The 21,698-nt window shown below is 45.0% G+C and overlaps 1 protein-coding gene across 2 annotated transcripts in view; it reads left to right on the top strand.

The window, feature by feature from the left end:
- Positions 1–1,294: 1,294 nt before the first annotated feature.
- unc5cb (unc-5 netrin receptor Cb) overlaps positions 1,295–21,698 on the top strand; it is a 167,258-nt gene continuing 146,854 nt past the window's right edge. For both annotated transcript variants that reach the window (XM_061801292.1, XM_061801293.1), the window contains exon 1: positions 1,295–1,562. In XM_061801292.1, the coding sequence (XP_061657276.1) occupies positions 1,439–1,562 (124 nt within the window). In that variant the 5' untranslated portion in view covers positions 1,295–1,438. The remainder of the gene's footprint in view (positions 1,563–21,698) is intronic.

The following is a 21,698-nucleotide window of genomic DNA, read 5'->3' on the forward strand; positions in this document are numbered from 1 at the left end:
TCACGGTGATGCAGTTGCACTAGTTATTTTCAAATATTTGCAAAGGTAACTGCTTTTTTTAAAAAAAATATTTTCAATAGGGAAAAATAAGTTGCGATGTTATTGCTTTGATTTTGTAGCACAACCTGGTGCAAATTAAACTCATAAGTCAAAGCAACACTGATTTTGATTGAGTTGATTTTGATTAGCTAGCTAGCTAGCCAGCAAGCTAGCTGCTAACGTTAGCGGTCGACCCCTACTGACGGTTTTACGCGATCGCGGTGATGCAGTTACAGTAGTTATTCTCAAATACTTGCAAAGGTAACTGCTTTTTTAAAAAATAATTTTTAATAGGGAAAAATAAGTTGCAATATTATTGCTTTGATTTCGTAGCACAACCTGGTGCAAATTAAACTCATTAGTCAAAGCAACACTGATTTTGATTGAGTTGATTTTGATTAGCTAGCTAGCTAGCCAGCAAGCTAGCTGCTAACGTTAGCGGTCGACCCCTACTGACGGTTTTACGCGATCGCGGTGATGCAGTTACAGTAGTTATTCTCAAATATTTGCAAAGGTAACTGCTTTTTTTAAAAAACATTTTTAATTGGGAAAAATAAGTTGCAATATTATTGCTTTGATTTCATAGCACAACCTGGTGCAAATTAAACTCATAAGTCAAAGCAACACTGAAGCATATTAAATAAAAAAAAAAAATTCCACCCCCAAAGCAATTCTAACGGGATTCAATTATGCGCTATTCGCGTTCCAACCTGCAGCGATTAACGGGGGTCGACTGTATTTTTATTTTTCCCCCCCCCCCCCCCGCCCTCCACTTTCCGTCCGTTCCTTCTCGCCGGCGTCGTCCAGGCCAGGTTTTTGTCACCGCGCCGCCACTTTGCAGGAGCTCGTGGATTGGCTGCAGGAGCCAAAGGTAGCCCGCAGAGACTTCGCCTCTCCTCGCCTTCCTCCTCCTCAGTCCGCGCAGTCAGTGGAAAGGAAGCGCGCACGGTCGCGAGTCGCACGACGGAGCCAACTCCCACTTCGCGACGTGGAATTTGCAAACGGAGTGCAAAGGGGGTGGTGGTGGTGGTGGGGGGGGAGGAGGAGGAGGAGGAGGAGGAGGAGGAAGCCGCGAGACACCCGCGCGAAGTCGGCCGACTTCTACCGGAGCGTGGGTCCGGGCAACCGGTTGTGGGGGTGGGTGGGGGGGGGACTTGGATCCACAAGTGAGCCGCTCAAGTGCACGCAGCAAGCGGACGCGAGATTCGATCGGGTGGAGCTCCACAAAACTGTTTTGGATTGATTAACGTCGCTACTTTTTTTTTTTAATAAAGGGCTGTTTTTTTTTGATTATTATAATTTGTTTTATCAGCTCTTAAAAAAAACAAACAAACAAAAAAAAAACCAACAACCCAACAGCCAGCCCGCAATCAGGGAGCGCGGTTTCGGCTCCTCCGTCATGGGCCGCGACGCTGACAGAGACGCCCGGAGACAGGCGACGAGGTGCCCGCCGGAGATGCTCACCCTGCCGGGGCTGCTGCCGCTCCTGCTCCTGGTCGTGATCCGCGCCAGCCTGGCTCAAGGTAAAGTCCGCATGACTTTTTTTTTTGGGAGGACTAAAGTTGGGCTACAAACTCCTTGTGAGAGCCGTGAATTTAATAACAATGATAATTAAAAAAAAAAAAAAAACGCAGGTTAAGATCATGTCATTGTGAATTTGGCATTAAAAGTGTGGCTTTTTTTATCATATTGATATGACATTTTTGTGTGCTCATTTAGTGCTTCAATGTTGTCCTGGTATTTGCTTTACATGAAAATACACCCGCTGAAAAGTCCAGTCAGGGAAATTCTGGTTATGTTCTGTGACAAAATATTTTTTTAAAAAAGCCCATAATTCACAACAAAAATGAAATAATAAATGGACAAACTGTACAAAGTACCACACTTTATTTACTGTAGACTGAATGCTTCTTTTCTAAAGCAGTGCTCCCATATGAATATTGTTCACATGATACAAAATAATTACTCATAACCATATGTCAGGAAAAATGTGCCAATTTTAATTACTGACTTTAAAAAAAATAGACTACCATAATGAGGGATTTTTATGAAAAAAAAAAAAAAGACATTTACGTGACCTCAACTCAATTGGATTTGTATGTGGATGTCATACGAGGGGAAACGGAGGGAAAACATTCCTCGTTCCCAGAAAAACAAGGCTGACTGACGCTTCTATTGTGAGAACATTTCCAGGCCGGTCTTGGTTTTTTTTTTTTTTTTTTTTTTTTATTGTTTCCACCTCCCTTCTCACATAAAACTCCCCGCTGAGCATTGCAATAACGTCACAAGCCATCCGTAACTCAACGGCAACTGAAAAATGAGTTGATTTTGGTGAGCTAGCTAGCAAGCCAGCTGCTAACGTCAGTGGTCGACCTCACCGACGGTTTCACGCTAATCCAATGACAGTATTTATTTTCAAATATTTGCATCGGTAACTGTTTTTTTTTTTTAAACTGCAGTTGCAGTAGTAAAAATACAAATACAAACTATTGAATTGTTCAAGTATTTCTCAAGAAAATGACTTTGCTGGTCTGTGTGGAAATTACCCTTGCTAGTTATCTACTTCGCTAGCTAATCTACAATATTCGCCATTGGTGGACTTGCTAACTCTCGTCGCTGGTTGCATGTGTTGATTTCAATACATACGTTGGTACAAAAACCAACTGATGACGCACCAAATCATTTGAAATTTTGCGTGAAAAGTCCAAAATACCTAATCTAATAGTCTACACGGTTTTTATTTGAATTCCTGCTTGCATTGCGATAACGTCACAAGCCACCCGGAACTCAACGGGAAGCGAAAAATGACTCGATTTTGGTTAGCCGGCTAGCTAGCTAGCAAGCCAGCTGCTAACATTAGCGGTTGACCTCACTGCCGATTTCACGCTAATGCGGTTACAGTATTTATTTTCAAATATTTGCACAGGTAACTGCTTTTTTATTACATTTGCAGTAGTAAAAATGCAAACTATCGAATTGTTTGAGTATTTCTCAAAAAAATGACTTTGCTGCTCTGTGTGGAAATTACTAGCTAGCTGCTCTACAGTATTCGCCATTTGTGGACATGCTAACTGTCGTCGCTGGTTGCATATGTTAATTTCAATACATACATTGGTACAAAAAACAACTGCTGACGTACCAAATCATTTGAAATTTCCTGTGAAAAATCAAAAATTCCTAATCTAATAGTCTACGCGGTTTCTATTTGAATTCCTGCTTATCTTTTGTAAGACTGAAAGGTGTTTTTTTGGGCTTTCTAAAATTTCACACAGCTGATGGAGCCATCTTGAAAATCAAAAATTGAAATAAAAAGGAAATGGAGGGGGTGTCCGGGTCTTCAACGGGATTACCTGGGAATTCCTGTCAATTTGCCCCGAAAAACGGCGACTTTTGATGGAAGCGATACCGGCGCCGTTTTGGAAAATTCCGAAATTAATATGGCGGCAACCGATTCGCTGACGCAAACTTACTCTCTTCGTATCTTACTGGATCTTCTGCTCTGTGCTATTTGCTAGCGCGTTTTGCGTAAGTCGCCAGGCTCGCTGGCGTGTTCGCAAGAGCGAGGGGAAGGGGGGGAGGATACGTCACGTTCCCTTCTCTGGCGACTCCCCCCTAAAAACAAAAACCAAAACTACAGATGGAAATATGGAGCTGTTTTGTCCGTCCGACCTGTCACTTTTCCGTGGTTCCGCGTGCTAATTCGTGTTCTGCCGCGTGTCTTACTGACAAGCATAATTCAGCGTCTCGCTGTGGCCTCCACGAGTCTCCGCAGTGATTGTCTGACTACTTTCTGGGATGTTTCCCCTCCCTAGACATGTTATTTTTTTTGAAGTACCACAGAAGTCGAAGCTTTGCAAAGGCAGCGCACGCTTCCGTCTGGCTAGCGGCGGCCTTATCTGGCCGCGCCAGACCTTCATCTCGCGCCTGCATTGTTAATGAGCGAAAAGAGGGAACGCTGGAGCGGGATAACGGGTCTGGTTTCTTTTAACGGGGCACGTCGCAATGACATAATACCCGCACCAGAGCCCCAGAGATCGCCCCCTCGCCCCCTCCACCCTGTGTCATTGACTTGATGGGACTAAGGCCCTTCTTCTGACCATTAAGAGGTCGATACGGCAGAGCATTGTCTTAGAGCGGTGTAATTAACAGGCTAATTCAGGCGCACTGATGAGCTCAACTCGTTTTTCAAATCGCTGGAGATTCACGTGTTTAGTGTAAAAAGGACCGCACAATCAAAGCCATTCACCGAAAACACCGCCGGTGCTCAAGCGGAGTACACAGGTACCGATAATCGGGTCAAATTTGAGCATCGGTCGCCTCTCTCTAGAGCAAAGTCGAGAAAGGGATTTTTTTGGGGGCGTGGGTGGGATATATACGATTGGTGATCCTGTGGTGTGGGGTGTGTTAAAAGTGACCCCTTGTTCTTGTGTGTGGTTAAGCCTCAGATTTGGGAGAGTGATTTTTAATATTTCCGATTGCAAATCTTTGCGTGTGTGTGGCCGACGCGACCAGATAGGCTAAGAGTTATCCGGGCAATTTTTTTTCTGGATAGTTGACGTGCGTGTGGTGACGATCTGCACCCGTTGAATATTTTTAGAATCATTTAGTCAACCGATTTATCCCGTCGAACAACCGGGGGAAAAAGACATTTGACATCAAATCTTCCCGCTTCGTGTGGGGTCTTCTCGCGTTTCAAAAATCGGTTAAGATGTGAACAATCGGCGTGTCCGTACTCTGCCTCACTCTTGCGTGTGGTTAAGCCTCAGATTTGGGACAGTGATTTTCTGCCCCCGCAAATGTAAACGTTAAACCCGTTTAATATTTCCGATTGCAAATCTTTGTGGGCGGCCGACGCTGATTGGAGCGACACAGCCTTCGCGATAGTGCGATCGCGAAACGTAACGCAAGCCAGAGAAGCGACTTGACACTACCAGATAAGCTAACAGTTATCCGAGCTAACAGGTGTCAAACTCAAGGCCCGGGGGCCAGATGTGGCCCGCCACACGATTTTATGTGGCCCGCGAAGGCAAATCATCTGTATCAACTTCCATGATTTTGGTTAAAATTTGAAACAAAATTTCAAACCGTCATATCATAAATGATGGCGAAGAGATATTGCAAGCATTTTTTTGTGTTACCAAATATCAACAATAGTTGAAAAACTCATTACTCTTGATTTCTGATGCCAAAAGCATTTGATACATTTAATGTGTAAATATGATGGGTCAATTAAAGATTTTCGTGGTTTCAGTCGTAATGGGCGTCTGGCAGAAACCGTAACTACAATGTGGCCCGCGATAAAAACGAGTACGACACCCCTGTCCTAGCTTATCATCTTCTTTCTTCGACGACAATTTTTTTCTGGATAGTTCTTTCGAATTCTCACGTGTGTGGTGAAGGGCTGCACCCATTGAATATTTTTAGAATCACTTATTCAACCGATTTATCCCGTGGAGAAACCGGAGGTAAGGACATTTTACCTCGTGTCTTCCCGCTTCGTGTGGGGTCTCTCACTTTTCAAAAAATCGGCTCCGTCCATACTCTGCCTCGCTACGGATTGGAAAAGGCAGTCGAAAATCCGGATCCGGATGAAATGTTCCGCTTAATTTCTCAGCACGAAGGTGCTTCACAATGTGGTTCTCGTCCAGCTCAGCACATTTGGGCCTTGGTGGAGGTCCGCTGGGGGAACCCGTTCAAGTTTTATATTTGTGTGTAAGGTACATTGAATCTCATTTTAACATGTACTGACCATCGCTCCCCCCTCCCCCCCCACCCCCCACCCTCGCCGCCCTTCATTCCTCCTAGCTGTGAGTGAGTTCTGGGAAATAAGAGTTCTCATTAACCTTCCGAACCGGTGACAAAGAAGACAGCTTGAGGCAGATAGAAGCTGCCCGAGAGGTTGCCGGGCGCTCCGTGACAGCATCTTGATTGGAAAGCCTTTGTGCAAGAACAAATGTACTTCAGGTGTATCTCCGGCGCCCCCCCCCCCCCCCAAAAGCCCGAGTGCGTACGTGCGAGGCTTAGTGTAATAATCCGGTCGGGGGGGCGCGGAGCGAATACCGCGAAACTATTGCGGCGGTTGCGATTTCATTAGCCGCCGCGCTCGTAGAAAGCTACGGTTACATCTCTAATTTTATGCACGGTGTTTCATATAGTTTTTTTTAAGAGCGTTCTCGACTAAAGCAACAGGTGGCGCCATTCCCCCCCCCCCCCTCCCGTCCCCCTCCCTACTGTAATTCATTTCAGCCAATCACGAGCTTCAAGAGGCTAATTCCTGGAAAATGACAGAGTGACTTGAAGAAAAGGTCAAACGTGCTAAATAAAAAAAAAAAAGGATAATTGTGTGAACGGAGTCTCGCAATAAACAAAAACATATTTTTCCCAACTGACACGGCCACGCAGGGCAAACTTGGGCGCTGGCGCTGGTCTCGGAGAGAAAGCCGTCGCTCGAAAATAGACCGCGGTTGGACGCCCAAAACGCATAGAAAAATACTGTATATTATTTTTAAAATAACTGTAATTTTTGTGTTCAAGTCCAAAGAGCAGAAAAGAGGATTATGAACTGTAAGCACTCGCAAGTGGTCACAGAATTTAACAAAAATGATCATTTTTGTTGATTAAAAATCGTCGGTTATGGGCTGCTAATGTACATTCCAGGCCACTAGTTGGCACTCTAATTGTACTGTTAACCCTTCTGTTATCTCACCGTTCAATCGGTCTCGTTTTATAGTTTAAAAATCCATCTGACTGTCCGTCCATCCATCAATCCATTGGTTTAGGACACAGGTGTCAAACTCGAGGCCCGGGGGCCACATCCGTCCCGCCGCATGATTTTATGTGGCCCTCGAAGGTAAATCATCTGTATCAGCTACCGTGATTTTTGTTCAAATCTGTATAAAAATTTCAAATTTCAAACAGCCATGTCATATAAATGGTAACGTTGCGTTACCGCAAGCATTTTTGTGTTACCAAACATCCACAATAGTCGGAAAACCCATGACCCTTGATTTCTGATCACAAAAGGAGTTCATGAATTTCATGTGTAAAATATAATGAGGCGGCTAAAAAATTTCATAACGGCCCTCTGAGGGAAAATCGTGACTGCAATGTGGCCCGCGAGAAAAATGAGTTTGACGTCCCTGGTTTAGGGTGTTGGCTGAGAAACTGAAACCACGGCGCCTTTGCCCAAATTGGGCGCCATCAGTCGCGCTAATTGAGCAAAAATACCCGCTTTTGTTTTCATTCGGGAGGCGGGGTAATCCCTGAACTGACTTTCAGCCAATCCCAAAGCACGTAGAGACAAAGAACCGCACTCACAATCACACCTAGGGACAATTTAGAGTGTCCAATTAACTCTTTAACTCCTATATTTGTGGTTGGTGACAAAAATGCTTCCAATATATGTTACATTGGAACACGATTATCAATTTTGATTCGCTTTCGCGGGCCGCGTAAAATGATGTGGCGGGCCGGATTTGGCCCCGAGGCCGCCAGTTTGACACCTGTGACCTAATGGAAACCTACGGACACGCAATGATATTTGAACACAAAGGCTGCAGCAACACATTTAGATATTCAATATAACAGTAGCCACTTCACAGCCATGTATTCTTTTTCCTCTGCAAGGAGCAAGAGATGAGTTGAGACGTTTATATTGCGTGTGTATATATATCTATCCATCCATCCATTTTCTTTGCCGCTTATCCTCATGAGGGGAGCGCTGGAGCCTACTCCAGCTATCAATGGGCAGGAGGTGGGGGTGCACCCTGAACCGGTCGCCAGCCAATCGCAGGGCACGCAGAGACAAACCAATCACACCAAGGGGCAATTTAGAGCGTCGCGTGTTTTTGGGGAATGTGGGAGGAAACCGGAGAAAACCCACGCGGGCACCGGGGAGAACATGCAACGCCACACAGGCGAGTCCGGGATTTAACCCGGGTCCTCAGAACTGTGAGGCCAACAGCTGATCGACCTACTGTGCCACCCCAAATTGTTTATGAAAAATCATAAGAATAAATCAAACTTGCTTCCGTTAGTTCTAAAATATGTCCAAGCGTCCATTTTTCTCGCTTGTTCTTTTTGACGCGGCATTGCTAAGTTCTTCTTTTCCGAAATCCGACTTAAAACATAGACGTTTATTGTTTTGTGTTAAAAAAAAAAAAAAAAAAACAGTTCATATTGACTTGCAATATAAATTGTTGCCTCCCTGGGATATGCCCCCCCCCCCCCCCCCGGCCACCCCTCCACAATGGCGTTCTTGTGCGGGTCCTCTGGGGGTTCTCGATGGCCGTAAAAAGTTAAAGGACGTTTTCACGTATCGAGTCTCTAAAAACGCCGTGACTCGGCGCACTTTCGGACTTTACGACTCGGCGTCGGCCGACCCCCGCGAGCTGCCCCGAAGAACGCCCGTTAAAAGCGACTGTTATTCCTATCATTATGATTCTTGCGAGGCTTTACCCCCCCCCCCCCCACCCGACCGCTTGACAACTTGCTCCTCGGGGGGCGCTAACGCTACAAGCGTAGCGGTCACTCTCCGAGCGAAGGCACAATGCGCTCATTGTGCGCGCCGCGGGGGGGGGGGGGGGTCGGTATGACTTCACACGGTGGCCCCCGGCCGACCTCGGCGGGCTTCCAGCGTGACGCGATTAAAAGGCGGCAACGGGCGGTAATTATGGGGGGGGGGGGGGGGGGGATATTGAGATTCCGCGTTGTGCCGCTCAGGTGAAGTGAGGGGGCGTTGGGTAAACAATATGCGGCAACTGTTCGGAAAGTGTCGGGCGATGGGTCAGGGGTGTGCGGCGTCGAGCGATAATTAATGAGGAAAATATGTCTGCTGAGCTCGCTGCTTTCCCCTGCACTTGATGCCATGTAGTATTTATGAGGGGTGGGGGGGGCAAAAAAAACATGTACACTATTTTAGGACTTAATATTTGTGCGTGTTTTATATTCTCTCCGCTAGACGTTCAAATTCATCCATTCATTTTCTCAGCCGCTTATCCTCAGGAGGGTGGCGGGGAGCGCCGGAGCCTACCCCGGCAGTCAACGGGCGGAACCGGTTGCCCAGACGATCGCAGGGCGCGTTCAAATTCAAAGTCGGGAATTCATATTTCTCAAGCGGTTTTGCTCGTTTACTTAAAGGTCAAGTGTCATGCCTGAAAACATTTTCTAAAATGGATATTGTCATGAAAAGTACATATAACATTATTCACTTCGATGTCCGTATGAAAAAATAGACGTACGGAAAGTGATATTAAAAAAAAATGATATAAGCACAAAATGGAAATGGAAAAAAGCCGCAGTGTAAATGTCGTCTCTCTGTCCCGGGAGTTCATCGGGAAGACAACGGTGATGATGATGCCTTTTTTTTTTTTTTTTTTTTCATAACATTTCAAAAATCATGCATTTCACGACAGTGGCACTTTAATGATGGATTCTGATATAGAAAATATACACCATTTTTAATGTTGCGGACATCGACGCATTCATTTTCTATTGCAGTGGTTCTATGTACTAAATCACTAAATTTGATGTTGAAATCACGCATTATGTTTTTGTCTGGCTTTCAGTTGTGTTGAACGTTTTATTTTCAAACCATTTATTTGGAAACAATTGGGTATCATTTTTACTTGGATTGTATTTTTTTGCGCAACGCGTTTGAATCGAATCGTGATTCAAGCTGCACTTGCGTCGGCAGAAGAATCGGGAAGAATCCTTCTTCCCAGCTGAAAATATGTATCTCCACTTCTATTTTATTCTACGTATGCTTCCGTGATGCATTTCCCAGTTGCACCACTCAACGGAAAAGCAAACAAACAAAGAAAAGAACGGAAAAAAAAAAAAACCCATGCTTGCTGTCTGAATCAAGTCGGACGCTACCCGAATCCATTCCGAATGTACACAGTCGGGACCAAATCGAGAGCGCCTCTGCTGACGGACTCCATTTTGGCTTCCCCTAACGACCAACTTCCCGCCCAATCAATCATTTCCACGCCTCGTCCCGCCGCCATTGTTCTCTGGCGCCGTCCGCCGCGACCGGAACGCGCGAGCCCCTCCCCGGTTTCGCGGGGCGACGTTCGCCTCGACCCTCCCTTGGCTCCGCCACCCTCAAATGATGATGTCACTCCGAGTGGCCGTTATACTTTCCAGTCTCAAATCTGTCAAATTTCAAGTCGTTTAGTCTCGGCTTTTGGGGGTGGGACGCCATATTTCATTTTTACAAAACACCAGCATGACGTCAGTAAAGACAAGTGAGAATGGAGCTCCTGATGAGGTGTTAAGTTATATATGACTGCACCCACTGGTGGAAACATGCCCCCCCCCCCCATCCCTATAAGTTTTTCTATGTCGCGTTGTTATAAAGCCACAGGAGCTAAAATTGACATTGCGGATTGGCTTTCGTGTCGATTCCCTTCCCGAGAAAAATGCTCGGGGGGTGGCGCGGCGCGACGGCAAACGACGGCGAGGGCACAAAAGGAAGCAAATGGAACAGACAGATTAGAGCGGAAGGATGGGAGGTGGAGGTATGGAGCGATGGACAAGTGTGGGGCAGGAGTGGCGGGGGGGGGGGGGTGTCATTAATCAGACCCAATGTGACACTTTGCACTACGGGGGGAGCAACATTCACTTCTATTAGCAGTCCATTAGCGCGGATCGCCACAAGTACTTGACAGCCCGACCTGACATATTGCGGAAGATTCACTTTTTAGCGCCGTGGTGCCCGACTTCAGATACGAGCCTTTGTCCGGAGGTTTCTTTGCTTTGAGATACAAGCGCCCGTATGCTGGCGGCGAACTCAACTTACCTCACAACAAGCAAAAGTCTGGAAGATTGTGAAGAAATAATTTGGAAAAAAAAATAGGCCAATTTAAAAAAAAAAAAAACACATTTGAACACAAAAGGTGCAGCAGCGCATGCAGACAGAGAATATAACGATACTTACTCAAACCTGTTTATTGACACTTGCAGTTGACGTGTACTTTCAAGCTAAACTGGAGGAAGAAAAAGAGAAATACATGTTGTGGACATGTTTTTCTTATTTATATATAAAATTCATTCCAGTGTGGGAAGATGATTTGTGACATGAGATAAACCCCACTACGGGGGGAGCAACATTCACTTCTATTAGCAGTCCATTAGCGCGGATCGCCACAAGTACTTGACAGCCCGACCTGACATATTGCGGAAGATTCACTTTTTAGCGCCGTGGTGCCCGACTTGAGATACGAGCCTTTGTCCGGAGGTTTCTTTGCTTTGAGATACAAGCGCCCGTATGCTGGCGGCGAACTCAACTTACCTCACAACAAGCAAAAGTCTGGAAGATTGTGAAGAAATAATTTGGAAAAAAAATAGGCCAATTTAAAAAAAAAAAAAACACATTTGAACACAAAAGGTGCAGCAGCGCATGCAGACAGAGAATATAACAATACTGACAGCCATACATTCTCAATCCTCTGCAAAAGTCCTGTTTATTGCCACTTTCAGTTTTCAGTTTCAAGTGTACTTTCAAACTAAAATGAAAAAAGAGAAATATATGTCCTGGACATGTTTTTCTTATTAAAAAACATGTTGTTTGCAATGGATCAACAGCATTTCAATTCATTCCAGTGCAGAAATATGATTTGCGACATGAAACCGACATTGAAGACGAAGAAGATATTTACAACGAAAGACGGCACACGGAGGGTTTCGCGCTAGCTCCGCCGCGCTAACGCTAACACTAGCGCCGCCGCGCTAACAGGGCCGGTTTATAAAAAAACATTCCGGTAAAAATCACTGAGACACGGCAGTAACACGCTAGCACAGCGCTTAACTGGGCCGGACCGGTAAAAGTCACTTCCTCGGCACATACATTCCACCGGTCTCACTCTTACCTTTTCTGCTTTTCCGTGATAAAAATTAGCCACATCGCCGCATAAACCGCAGGGTTGAAAGCGTGCGCGGAAAATACTCGCGGCTTATAGGCCGGAACCACTCTGGTCTCGCTTTCATTGAACTGTCAATAGCTGTTCAGCCCTCTTCCACTTCCAAGTTTACCTGACACGCCCGCCCCCCCACCCCCCTCCGCTCTTAAAGGGGCACACTCATAATTACAGATAGAACACACACCTGCAACTTTATATCCGTGGGCATGACATCCAAACTATTTTTTTTAAGACCAGAACCGGTCCGGAATGACATTAAGACTCCCCCCCCCCCCCTTAAATGAAAATAAGTGTCTAATACGCCCCCGCCGGTCGCAATCCAGGCGTGCAGGTCGAGATGGGAGAGGGGCGGGCCGGCGCGCCGTGACCTCGTTTTAGTACCCCCGACCACAAAATGGCCCTTCAAAGCGTACGAGGCCGACGCATTAGACAGAGTCGTGCCTCATTCAAAGGGCCTGCTTGGCCTCTTTCCTCACCAAAGAGCTCCGTCATTATGGGATGCCTGCCCCCCACCCCCAAAAAAAAAAAAATGGGGGGGGGGGGGGATAATGTGCGTGTATGGTCCACTGTCCCTGCTCTTGATCTGCACTTCATTTATGATTGGAGATCAGAGCAGGAATCTAGAGGGAGTTGGGGGGGGAGGGGGGTGAAATGGATGGAATGAAGGACACGCCCGGGGGGGGGGGGGGCGGTGATTACTCGTTAAGTGGCCCTCCTCGTGCCATTATCGGCGATTGGGGGCGGGGGGGGGGGGCGAGCGGGTATAAGTGCACACGCCGCTCTTCCCTTTTAATTTGGCATCCTGACCCGCAGCCCCCCCACCCTATTCACACACACTCACGCTCAACCGCTAATGACCCCCCCCCCCACCCCCCGACAGGAAGTCGGCGGCCGACGTGTCATTTTTTTTTCGTGCGAGTCGGGAAGGGAAACGGGGAAGTTTTTTTTTTTTTTTTTTTTTTTTTTTTTGGGCGGTTGTCGCCGCAAATGTGGAACACATGTTTGATTTTTTTTTTTTTTGTTCTCGCGTGATGGCTTTATTATGTTCAAAAAGTTGCGGCGCCGCCGCTTTTGTCGTACTGTACATGGGGGGTGACGTCTGCCCCCCCCCAAAAAAAAATGCAGTGTAGATAATAGAAGTGAAGTTATTTATAATTGTTGCGTCATTGTGGTCTGCTCCTGTTCTACGTTATAGACGTATATTTATAAATTTTTTTTTAATTTTCCAAGCAAAATGCTGAACCCCCCCCCCCTTTTTTTTTTTTTTTGCCTGAAATCACTTAGCAGTCAATGGATCCCATTGCATCATATTTTTAATTCATAATCAGAATCAGAATCGGCTTTCATGACCAAGTGTGGAGAACGCGCAATTGAATCGAATGTGTTTGCTGTTTAAAAATCTATATTTAAATTTTTTTCAAATGTATTATTTTCAATTAATTTGACCCCATTACAGAAAAAAACCTAAAAATTAAATTTAAAAAAATTAAAAAATAAAAAATTCATAAAATATTCTTTGAATAACAAAAACCATTTTAATGTGAAGAACAATTTGTTTTTCTTGTTCTTATACATATTGTTGACATTTAAAAATGAATTTAAACCCTCTTTTACTTTAAAAAGCGACCCCCCCTTTTAAAGTCCCTTTTCTATTTTTGAATATTTTCATTCATTCAATGTTTTTGCAAATCTATATTTAACATTTTTTAAATGTATCAATTAATTTCACCCATTACAGTTTTAAAATATCGATTTTTCTTTTCTTTAAAAGAAATATTTTTTTTAATTTTAAAAAACACAATTTCCTTTTGTTGTTCTTGTACATATTGTTGACATTTAAAAATGTATTTAAACCCTCTTCTACTTAAAAGGCTAACAAAAAAAGTCACACCCTTTTTAAAGTCCCTTTTATACTTTTAAATATATTCATTCATTCATATTCTATAGGTCTTATTTTTAGGATATATTTTTTAATTAATTTTGACTTTTCACACTCCCTTTATTAATATTATTTTCATTCATTCAATGTTTTTTGGAGTTTAAAAATAATCTATATTTAACTTTTTTTTTTAAATATATCACTTTCAATTAATTTGACCCCATTACAGTTTAAAATGTCAGATTTTCTTCTTTAAATAAATTTTTTTTTTTAATTTTAAAAAACACAATTTCCTTTTTTTGTTCTTGTACATATTGTTGACAATTTAAAAATTAATTTCAACCCCCTTCCACTTTAAAAAGCTAACAAAAAAACCCACCCCCTTTTTCAAAGTCCCTTTTCTACTTTTAAATATATTAATTCATATTCTGTATGTCTTATTTTTAGGATATATTTTTTAATTAATTTTGAATTTTCACTCACTTTATTATTGTTTTTCTTTTCATTCAATGTTTTGCAGTAATTTCTGGCCTATAAAAAAATCTATATTTAACATTTTTTTTAAATGTATCACTTTCAATTAATTTGACCCCATTACTGTTTAAAATGTCAGATTTGTTTCTTTACATAAAAATATATTTTTTTAAATTAAAAAAAACAACACAATTTCCTTTTCTTGTTCTTATACATATTCATATTCTATACATCTTATTTTTAGGATGTATTTTTGAATTAATTTTCAATTTTTACACTCCATTAATTTTAATTTTTTGCTTGCAGCAAGTCACATTGGCCTATTAATTTTTCTTGGTCCATTAAAAAAAAAAAAAAAAAAAAAGTATTCTAATAATTTTTTTTGCGTGTATCCTAGTATTTTCATTTTTATTTTTTCTTGGGTAGCCACTCAATTTGCTTTCCGACTGCGTTAACGGTTGTGGCCAGAGAAAATGAACGTGTTGTACTGCTGCCATCCACGCACACTGTTCTACCTAGCAAAGAGGATTAGGGATTTGCGATGCTGCTGCAATGCTGGTACTTTTAAATATGCAAAAGGATATTCCCCCCCCCCCAAAAAAAAAAAGAATAAATTTAAAAAAAAGAAAAAAACTACAGCTGAACTGGCAAAACTCCAGGTCCTTTGGGTTGTTGTCGTCTCCGCTGCATTCATTTAAAGTTCAGCGCTTTGCTCCCGAATTTGAACTTTAAAGCGATCTGAATGTCGTCTTGTGATGACCACTTAGTTATTATTAAGCATTTACAACTCTAGATTATTTCAAAATATTCTAAAAAAAATTTAGAATCTACTGCATTTTGGTGAGCTAATCTTCATAATCCCATTCACGTACGATCGTCATCGATTGCTCATTAGCTGAAGTCAATTAGAATTTACCAGAAAGCCTTACAATAATTTCCACTTAACCTTTAGAAAAATGAAAAATTAAGTGTTCATTTAAAAGAAAAAACATATTTTGATAGCAGCGATGAATGGCCCATCACACTACATTTTTCAAACAAATATTGACGGCATGCTTTGCCCGGACTATTTCACGTTGCTATAAAAAGCTGACGAATTTCACCTCAACCGTCAATCGTCTCCATTTCCTGTTCAATTTCAGGCTCGGGTCCTTGCGGGTATTCAATACTTCTCGCTAGGATCGACACGTCCTCCCAATTCCGTGTAGATCGGCGAAAGTGGTGTCTGATTTCCATGAACCGTCCTCGGGCGGTAAGAATAATAATCAGCCGTTTGCGCAGTCAGGTCCACAGGCGCTAGCTAATAACAGGATTTTGAAATTTGGTGGTGCCAACCTCTGGTTTCGGGCCAGGTCTGGCTCGAAAAGCTTTGCGATGGCCAAAACTCTTGTGACCAGACTGCCCCGTCTCGCTACTTGGGTTATTTTTAAGAGCAATTACAACCAGGAATCGGAAACCGTCGGTCGACTCCCCTGAAACTCTCATTTCCGACGACTATATAGCGACTCAAAGACGTGAACAAGAACAGATCTTACACGGGGTTGGACCCAAATGCACGACTCTGGAGACGCAGAGGCAGTTCAGGAAAAGTGTTTGTTCGGTCCCGTATCGGGGATCGGGCGGCAGTAACAAGAACGTCAGGCGTAGGAGGCAGGTCAGTGGGCAGCCAGGAATCGGTACACGGGAGATCGGGAACAAGGTACGAAGCGACGATCTGGTAAAGGCCAGACCGTACGTCCGTCCATTCATAGATTATCTACCGCTTTTCCGGGTCGGGTCGCGGGGGAAGTCGCTTCGGCTGGGATACCCAGACTTCCCTTTCCCCAGCCACTTCTTCCGGCTATTCCGGAGGGATCCCGAGGCGTTCCCAAGCCAGCCCAGAGACGTAGTCTCTCCGGCGTTTCCTGGGTCGTCCTCGGGGTCTCTTTCCGGTGGGACCTGCCCGGAACACCTCACCGGGGAGGCGTCCGGGAGCCATCCGTATCAGATCCTCCAGCCACGTGTGGTTCTACAGAACCGGGACGCAAGGTGTGCGACTCCGCCGATTGCGGCTGGGGCGTACCGCCTCGAGGGACCGGTACGGTCAGGACAAGAACCGGCAAGTCCATGACAATACGAGCTTTAACGACTATGTCGTAGCATTATTATTTCATAAAACGTTAGAAGAACTGGTTTTATTTCATGGTACCACTTTCCCGGGAACCCAAACGAGAATCCAAATATATGTTATTCTTTGAAAGCCCCCCGTTCCAGAACGCGACGCGTTTCTGTTTTTGCCTTCAGTTTTGAAGAGCAAGCCCATCCCCTGGTCCCCGGAACCCTCCTTTGCCATTCGAGGCAGGGCCCCGGTTCCTGTTATCTCGCGCTCTGACGAGTCGGCTCCGTCCTCTCTCCCCAGGTGGAAAATAATTGAGAAGCGAACCGAGGGCGACGCCGACACCTGAGTCGCGCGGCGCCTCGTTTCTCCTCCGACCCAATCGGCGGCCTTCTCCCTCTCGGTCTCAATCTCGCCGGCTTCTCACTCTGATTGACAAAGCTAAACCTTTAATCCCGGCTTCGCAACCACCCCACCCCCCGCCCCCCACGTCTTGCGCCGAACCGGAGGCGCGCCGGCGGAGGGGGAAAAAAAAAAAAGCAAATATATCCAATCCCGTCTCCGAAGAATTACGGCGGCGTTGGTGGGTAATGAGTTACTTGTCGTGGAAACATCCACACAAGTGACGGGACCCGCTGCCGGTTACCAGACCCTGCGTTGATATCGGCTCGGGGTGGCTTGTGGTCAGTGTATGTCAGTAGAACAGACGGGGGAGGAGGGTGGTGGTCCCGGCTGAAACACGAGAGCAAGACCCCCTCCCGTCATCCCCCAACCCGTTTCCTGTCTCCTCTTTATCAGCATCCTCGTCTCTGTTATTTCAGGGCTCTTAAACCAGGCCTGCCGCTGATAAATGTTCGTTACTCGGTGTTTGTTTGTTTTCGGGCTCACGTGAGGAACTGTATCTGTCCTCGCCGGTCCTTAGGTCCACTTTAAGATGACTGCAAAGAACGACGGGGCGGGGGAAGGGGGGGGGGGCGGTTCGGTCTAGCCTCTGGTTTGCATTACGGATCGACTTGAGAGGTGGCGTCGTGTCTCTTTTTGCGTTCAAGTCCGAGAAACACAAACGCTGTCTTTCATGTGCGACACTCGCGGAATAGAGCAAGATCAGAAAAGACAAGCGTCGAGTGTTTCGATTTATAAATGTTATAAATCGTTTATACACGCTTATTTACACTGGCAAGAATAAATAACTGCAGTAGCTATCAAAGTTTTATTTGTGTGTGTGTGTGTGGGGGGGGGGCATAAAAACCCAGAGAAAAACGCTTCAAATGTTGGTCGGTTTACAAATTGGCTCGCTATTTGTCGAGCAATATTTCATAGCTAGCCGTTCAGTTTTGTCTCACCCAGCGTGGATTTCGACCATTCATCAACTTGGTCATAAAAACCAAATAAATACTTGTAAGCAGGCTAGCAACGCCCTGATAACTTTTAAAAAAATCATGTAGAAAGACTTGTTAATGAGTTAGCAGTGATAGCTAGTTCCAGAATATGTTAGCAAAGCTACTGAAGCACAAGATAAACGGGACAGCGCCGTGCAAGTGAACACAGTACAGGATTGGCAGCTCATATGTTACACACTCGTTTTTGTAATTAGTTGGAGTTGTCGTAGTCGTTCATTAAGATTTGACGGGTGCGTATGCGCCCGCGCGTCTTCGCGCTCGCAACCGAGCACGACAAATCACGAGCGTAAAATTTATTACGAGTAGAAATACATAGATTACAGAAAGACGTCGCTTATTTTGCGTGGTCTCGACCGATCTTCCCGCTAAGCTGCGCAACTGCGCAATTGCGCACACAGAAACCGATCCACCTGAGCCCACTTCTACTTCCGAGTTTACCTGACACCGCCCCCCCCCTCCACTCTTAAAGGGGCACACTCATAATTACAGACAGAACACACACCCGCAACTTTATATCCGCGGGCGTGACATGAAAATTATTATTTTTTTAAAGACCCAACTTTTCAAAACTGTTCCGTTGTAGTTTCAAGTACATATTTCCTTATTTAAAAACCACGTTATGACTCCTTCCTTTTGCAGCCGGTCCACGTTTTCGTTTTCGGTCCAACTGTTTTCTCCAACAATCGTCCTCAAAGAGCGCGCTTGTAAAAATCAAAAACAAAAAAAGCTTTTCATTTGAAGGGCGGACCGGTCGGACTTTGAACGGTCTCCTTCATTTCCCCCCCTCTTTCATCCCCACCGTCAATATTTGCGTGTTCGAATCCAGGGTGCTCCTGTTTTTCTTCGACGGGGGACGCGGTTTTGTTTGTCTGCGTATGGCGGCGCCGCGCTCGCGGGTCAGGCCAGGGAAGCTCCGCGTGTTTATTCAACAATAACAGCGAGTCTGAGAAAGTCTGTTTCAGATAAATCTGCGCGAGTACCGCACCGTTCATCCTGAGGAAATCAATCTTTCCCATAATTCCCCTCATTTTTCTTCCATCTGTTATCTAAAAAGCTGCCAAACATTTTTTTTTTTTATTAAAGAGAGCAGAACACTAACAGGAGGGTGCTGAAGGAAGGAAGGAAGGAAGGAATGAAGGGAGGGTAGAATTAAAAATGTCAAAATACCAGCCTGTAAACTTTTAATTTTTTTTTTTTTCCAGCGTGAAATGAGGTGCTAAATTAAAAGTTTCACACATTTGCAGGCGGCGTGCGTGATTAATCTGCTCCCAAAGACCTTTTATGTACGTCTCCGGTCCTCGGTAACGGTCCGAACGTGCGTCCGGAGTCGGGCGGGGGCGTGCGATGAACGTGATAAATGTGCACTTTTGTCCTGTTTGGGTGATCGCGCCGAAAAAGTTAACCGTGCAGGTATGAAATTGAATCATTTTTAGGAAAAAAATAGCGGCGTCGCTAGGCCCAATTATAGGGAGACTGAAGTTGCCCCCCCCCCCCAAAAATGTTCATCAGCCCCCCTCCAAAAACAAAACAAAACATGTTTTTGTTTCTGGTTAGGCCATTTTTTTTTTTTTCAAGTGTCTTAGCTTCCTTGAAAAAGTTCTTAAACACACACAAACACACTAGGCCACGCCCCTTAAAGGTACACGCCCACCACATGAGTACCAAATAATTGTATGTACAGTAATTGCAGTTATTTTACATCTGCTTTTACAGTACAGCTTCGGTTCCCGAACGTTTCCCCGTCCTCGAACAAATCGGTTTTTGAACGAAAATTTCGAAATTAAAAAATGTTTTTCTTCCGTTTTCGAACGAAAATCGGGACTCGAACGGCCCCAATCAAACCCGGAAAAAAACAGAACGTATTGGGGGTGGGTCAGCTGGTCCGGCTCTATCGTCAATTTGAGCAAACCCCCGACAAAAAAAAAAAAACCCAAAACAGAAATTCAGTTTTCGAACCGCCTTCTCGAACGGAATGTATTATGTTTTAAGAAAGTTTATTTCCTCCCACATCCCAAAAACGCGCGACATTAATTGGATTGTCTAAATTGTCCCAAGGTGTGATTGTGAGTGCGACTGTCTGTCTCGATGTGCCCTGCGACGGGCTGGCGACCGGTTTAGGGTGTACCCCGCCTCCTGCCCGTTGACAGCTGGGATTGGCTCCAGCAATCCCTGCGACCCTCGTGGGGATAAGCGGTAAAGAAAATGGATGGATGGATTTTTTTTGGGTAGGTTCCTAGAATGGGTTGATGGCATATCGAAAATTTTATAGCTACCCAAATAAATTGACTTACAAGCTCGGTTATGGATCAAATTCAACTTTTAAGTCAAGGTGCCAACAAACATGGAAACGGTAACGTATGATAACCTACAGACAATAAATCAGAGATCAGGCGCTTGAACCCGCAACGTAAATTCAGCCTCAGTATTACCAGCATCCACCCATTTCCTTTGCCGCTTATCCTCACGAGGGTCACGGGGAGTGCCGGAGCTTATCCCAGCTGTCAACGGGCAGTAGGCGGGGTAGACCCCGGACTGGTTGCCAGCCAATCGCAGGGCACATCGAGACAGACACCATCACACCTACGGGCAATTTGGAGTGTCCAATTGATGTTGCACGTTTTGGGGATGTGGGCACGGGGGGGGGGGGGGGGGGGGAGAACATGCAAACTCCACACAGGCAGGTGCGGGATTGAACCAACTTTACCAGCTGATCCAACGTGCCGCCCATTACCAACCTATAAAATTAAAAAAAATAAAACTAAAAAAGCTCATTTCAGCTACAATATTTTGCAACTTTTTAAAAAAAAACAAACCAAATTATCCTCTGGAAAGCATTCTCTGGTGAGATATGTAACTATTCATGGGAATGGTTAGTAAACTCTTTATTATTTAGTGATTTATTATTTTTCTGTTTGGTTTTGGACTCAATGAGTCGACATGCCCCGGGTCAAACTGACCCGGATTGCCAAAAGGAACGTAACGGTAGAGTTAAAAGGCCGAGTTCTGGAGCGGATGAGCGAGCCCCCTCCCCTCCTTTCCTCACTCGCTGACCCAGTTCAGTTTTGGGTTCGGCTTTTGGTTTCTGCGGTTCCGGCAGCGGGTCGCGACTGGAGATTGCATTTGAGCCGTCAGCGCTTTTTTTCTGCGTTTGAACATCGCGTCTGCGATCTCCGCGATCGGGCCCCGCCGGGTGGAGGACCGGCAGACGGCGGTTTTAACTGGGCCAGGCTCGGTGGCTCTCGTTTAAACGGAGGCCCCGACAGGAGCCCCGCGGTGAGCGTTTTACGACTCCTCAGATGTAGGAAGTACATCAACCGCGCCGCGGCGCTTAGGAGGAGGCCCGCGTCGGCGGGCGGGGTCAGCAAAATGAGCCCATTTGCCGCGAGATGGTTCGGGATCTGACTCCAGGGAGTTCTGCGCCTTCCAGTTCGCTTTCCTTCCAGCTCGTCTGAGAAAATGTTTTCGAAACACGATTAGGGTAATTCGCTAATCCTTGAAGGACTGACATTCAATTAAAACTCAAAGCCCCTTACGGGAGACATATCAAGAATCGGGAACTGAGACCTGCTAGTGCAAGGATCAAAGATAACGGCACATTTAGCAGCTAGCTGTTAAGTGGCTAAACCGTTAGCTAGTCCGCATGTGTAGCGCCTCTCACGTAAATAATACTTTGACGAGAGGTAGCTAGCCCGAGTTCTTTCCTAAATCTAAATAGTAAACCTGGTCATGTAACAAAAAATGCGAACATTTAATAACAAAATAAAGGATGGAAAATCGAATATGTATACAAAACAAACGGTCAAATAAACAAAGTGGACATAACGGCTACGCAATGCAGACCGAAGCTAATCTGATTTAATTTACTTTAAGGGCCCAAACAAATATAACAT

This window comes from Syngnathoides biaculeatus, chromosome 17 (genome assembly GCF_019802595.1).
Source record: "Syngnathoides biaculeatus isolate LvHL_M chromosome 17, ASM1980259v1, whole genome shotgun sequence".
NCBI lineage: Eukaryota > Metazoa > Chordata > Actinopteri > Syngnathiformes > Syngnathidae > Syngnathoides > Syngnathoides biaculeatus.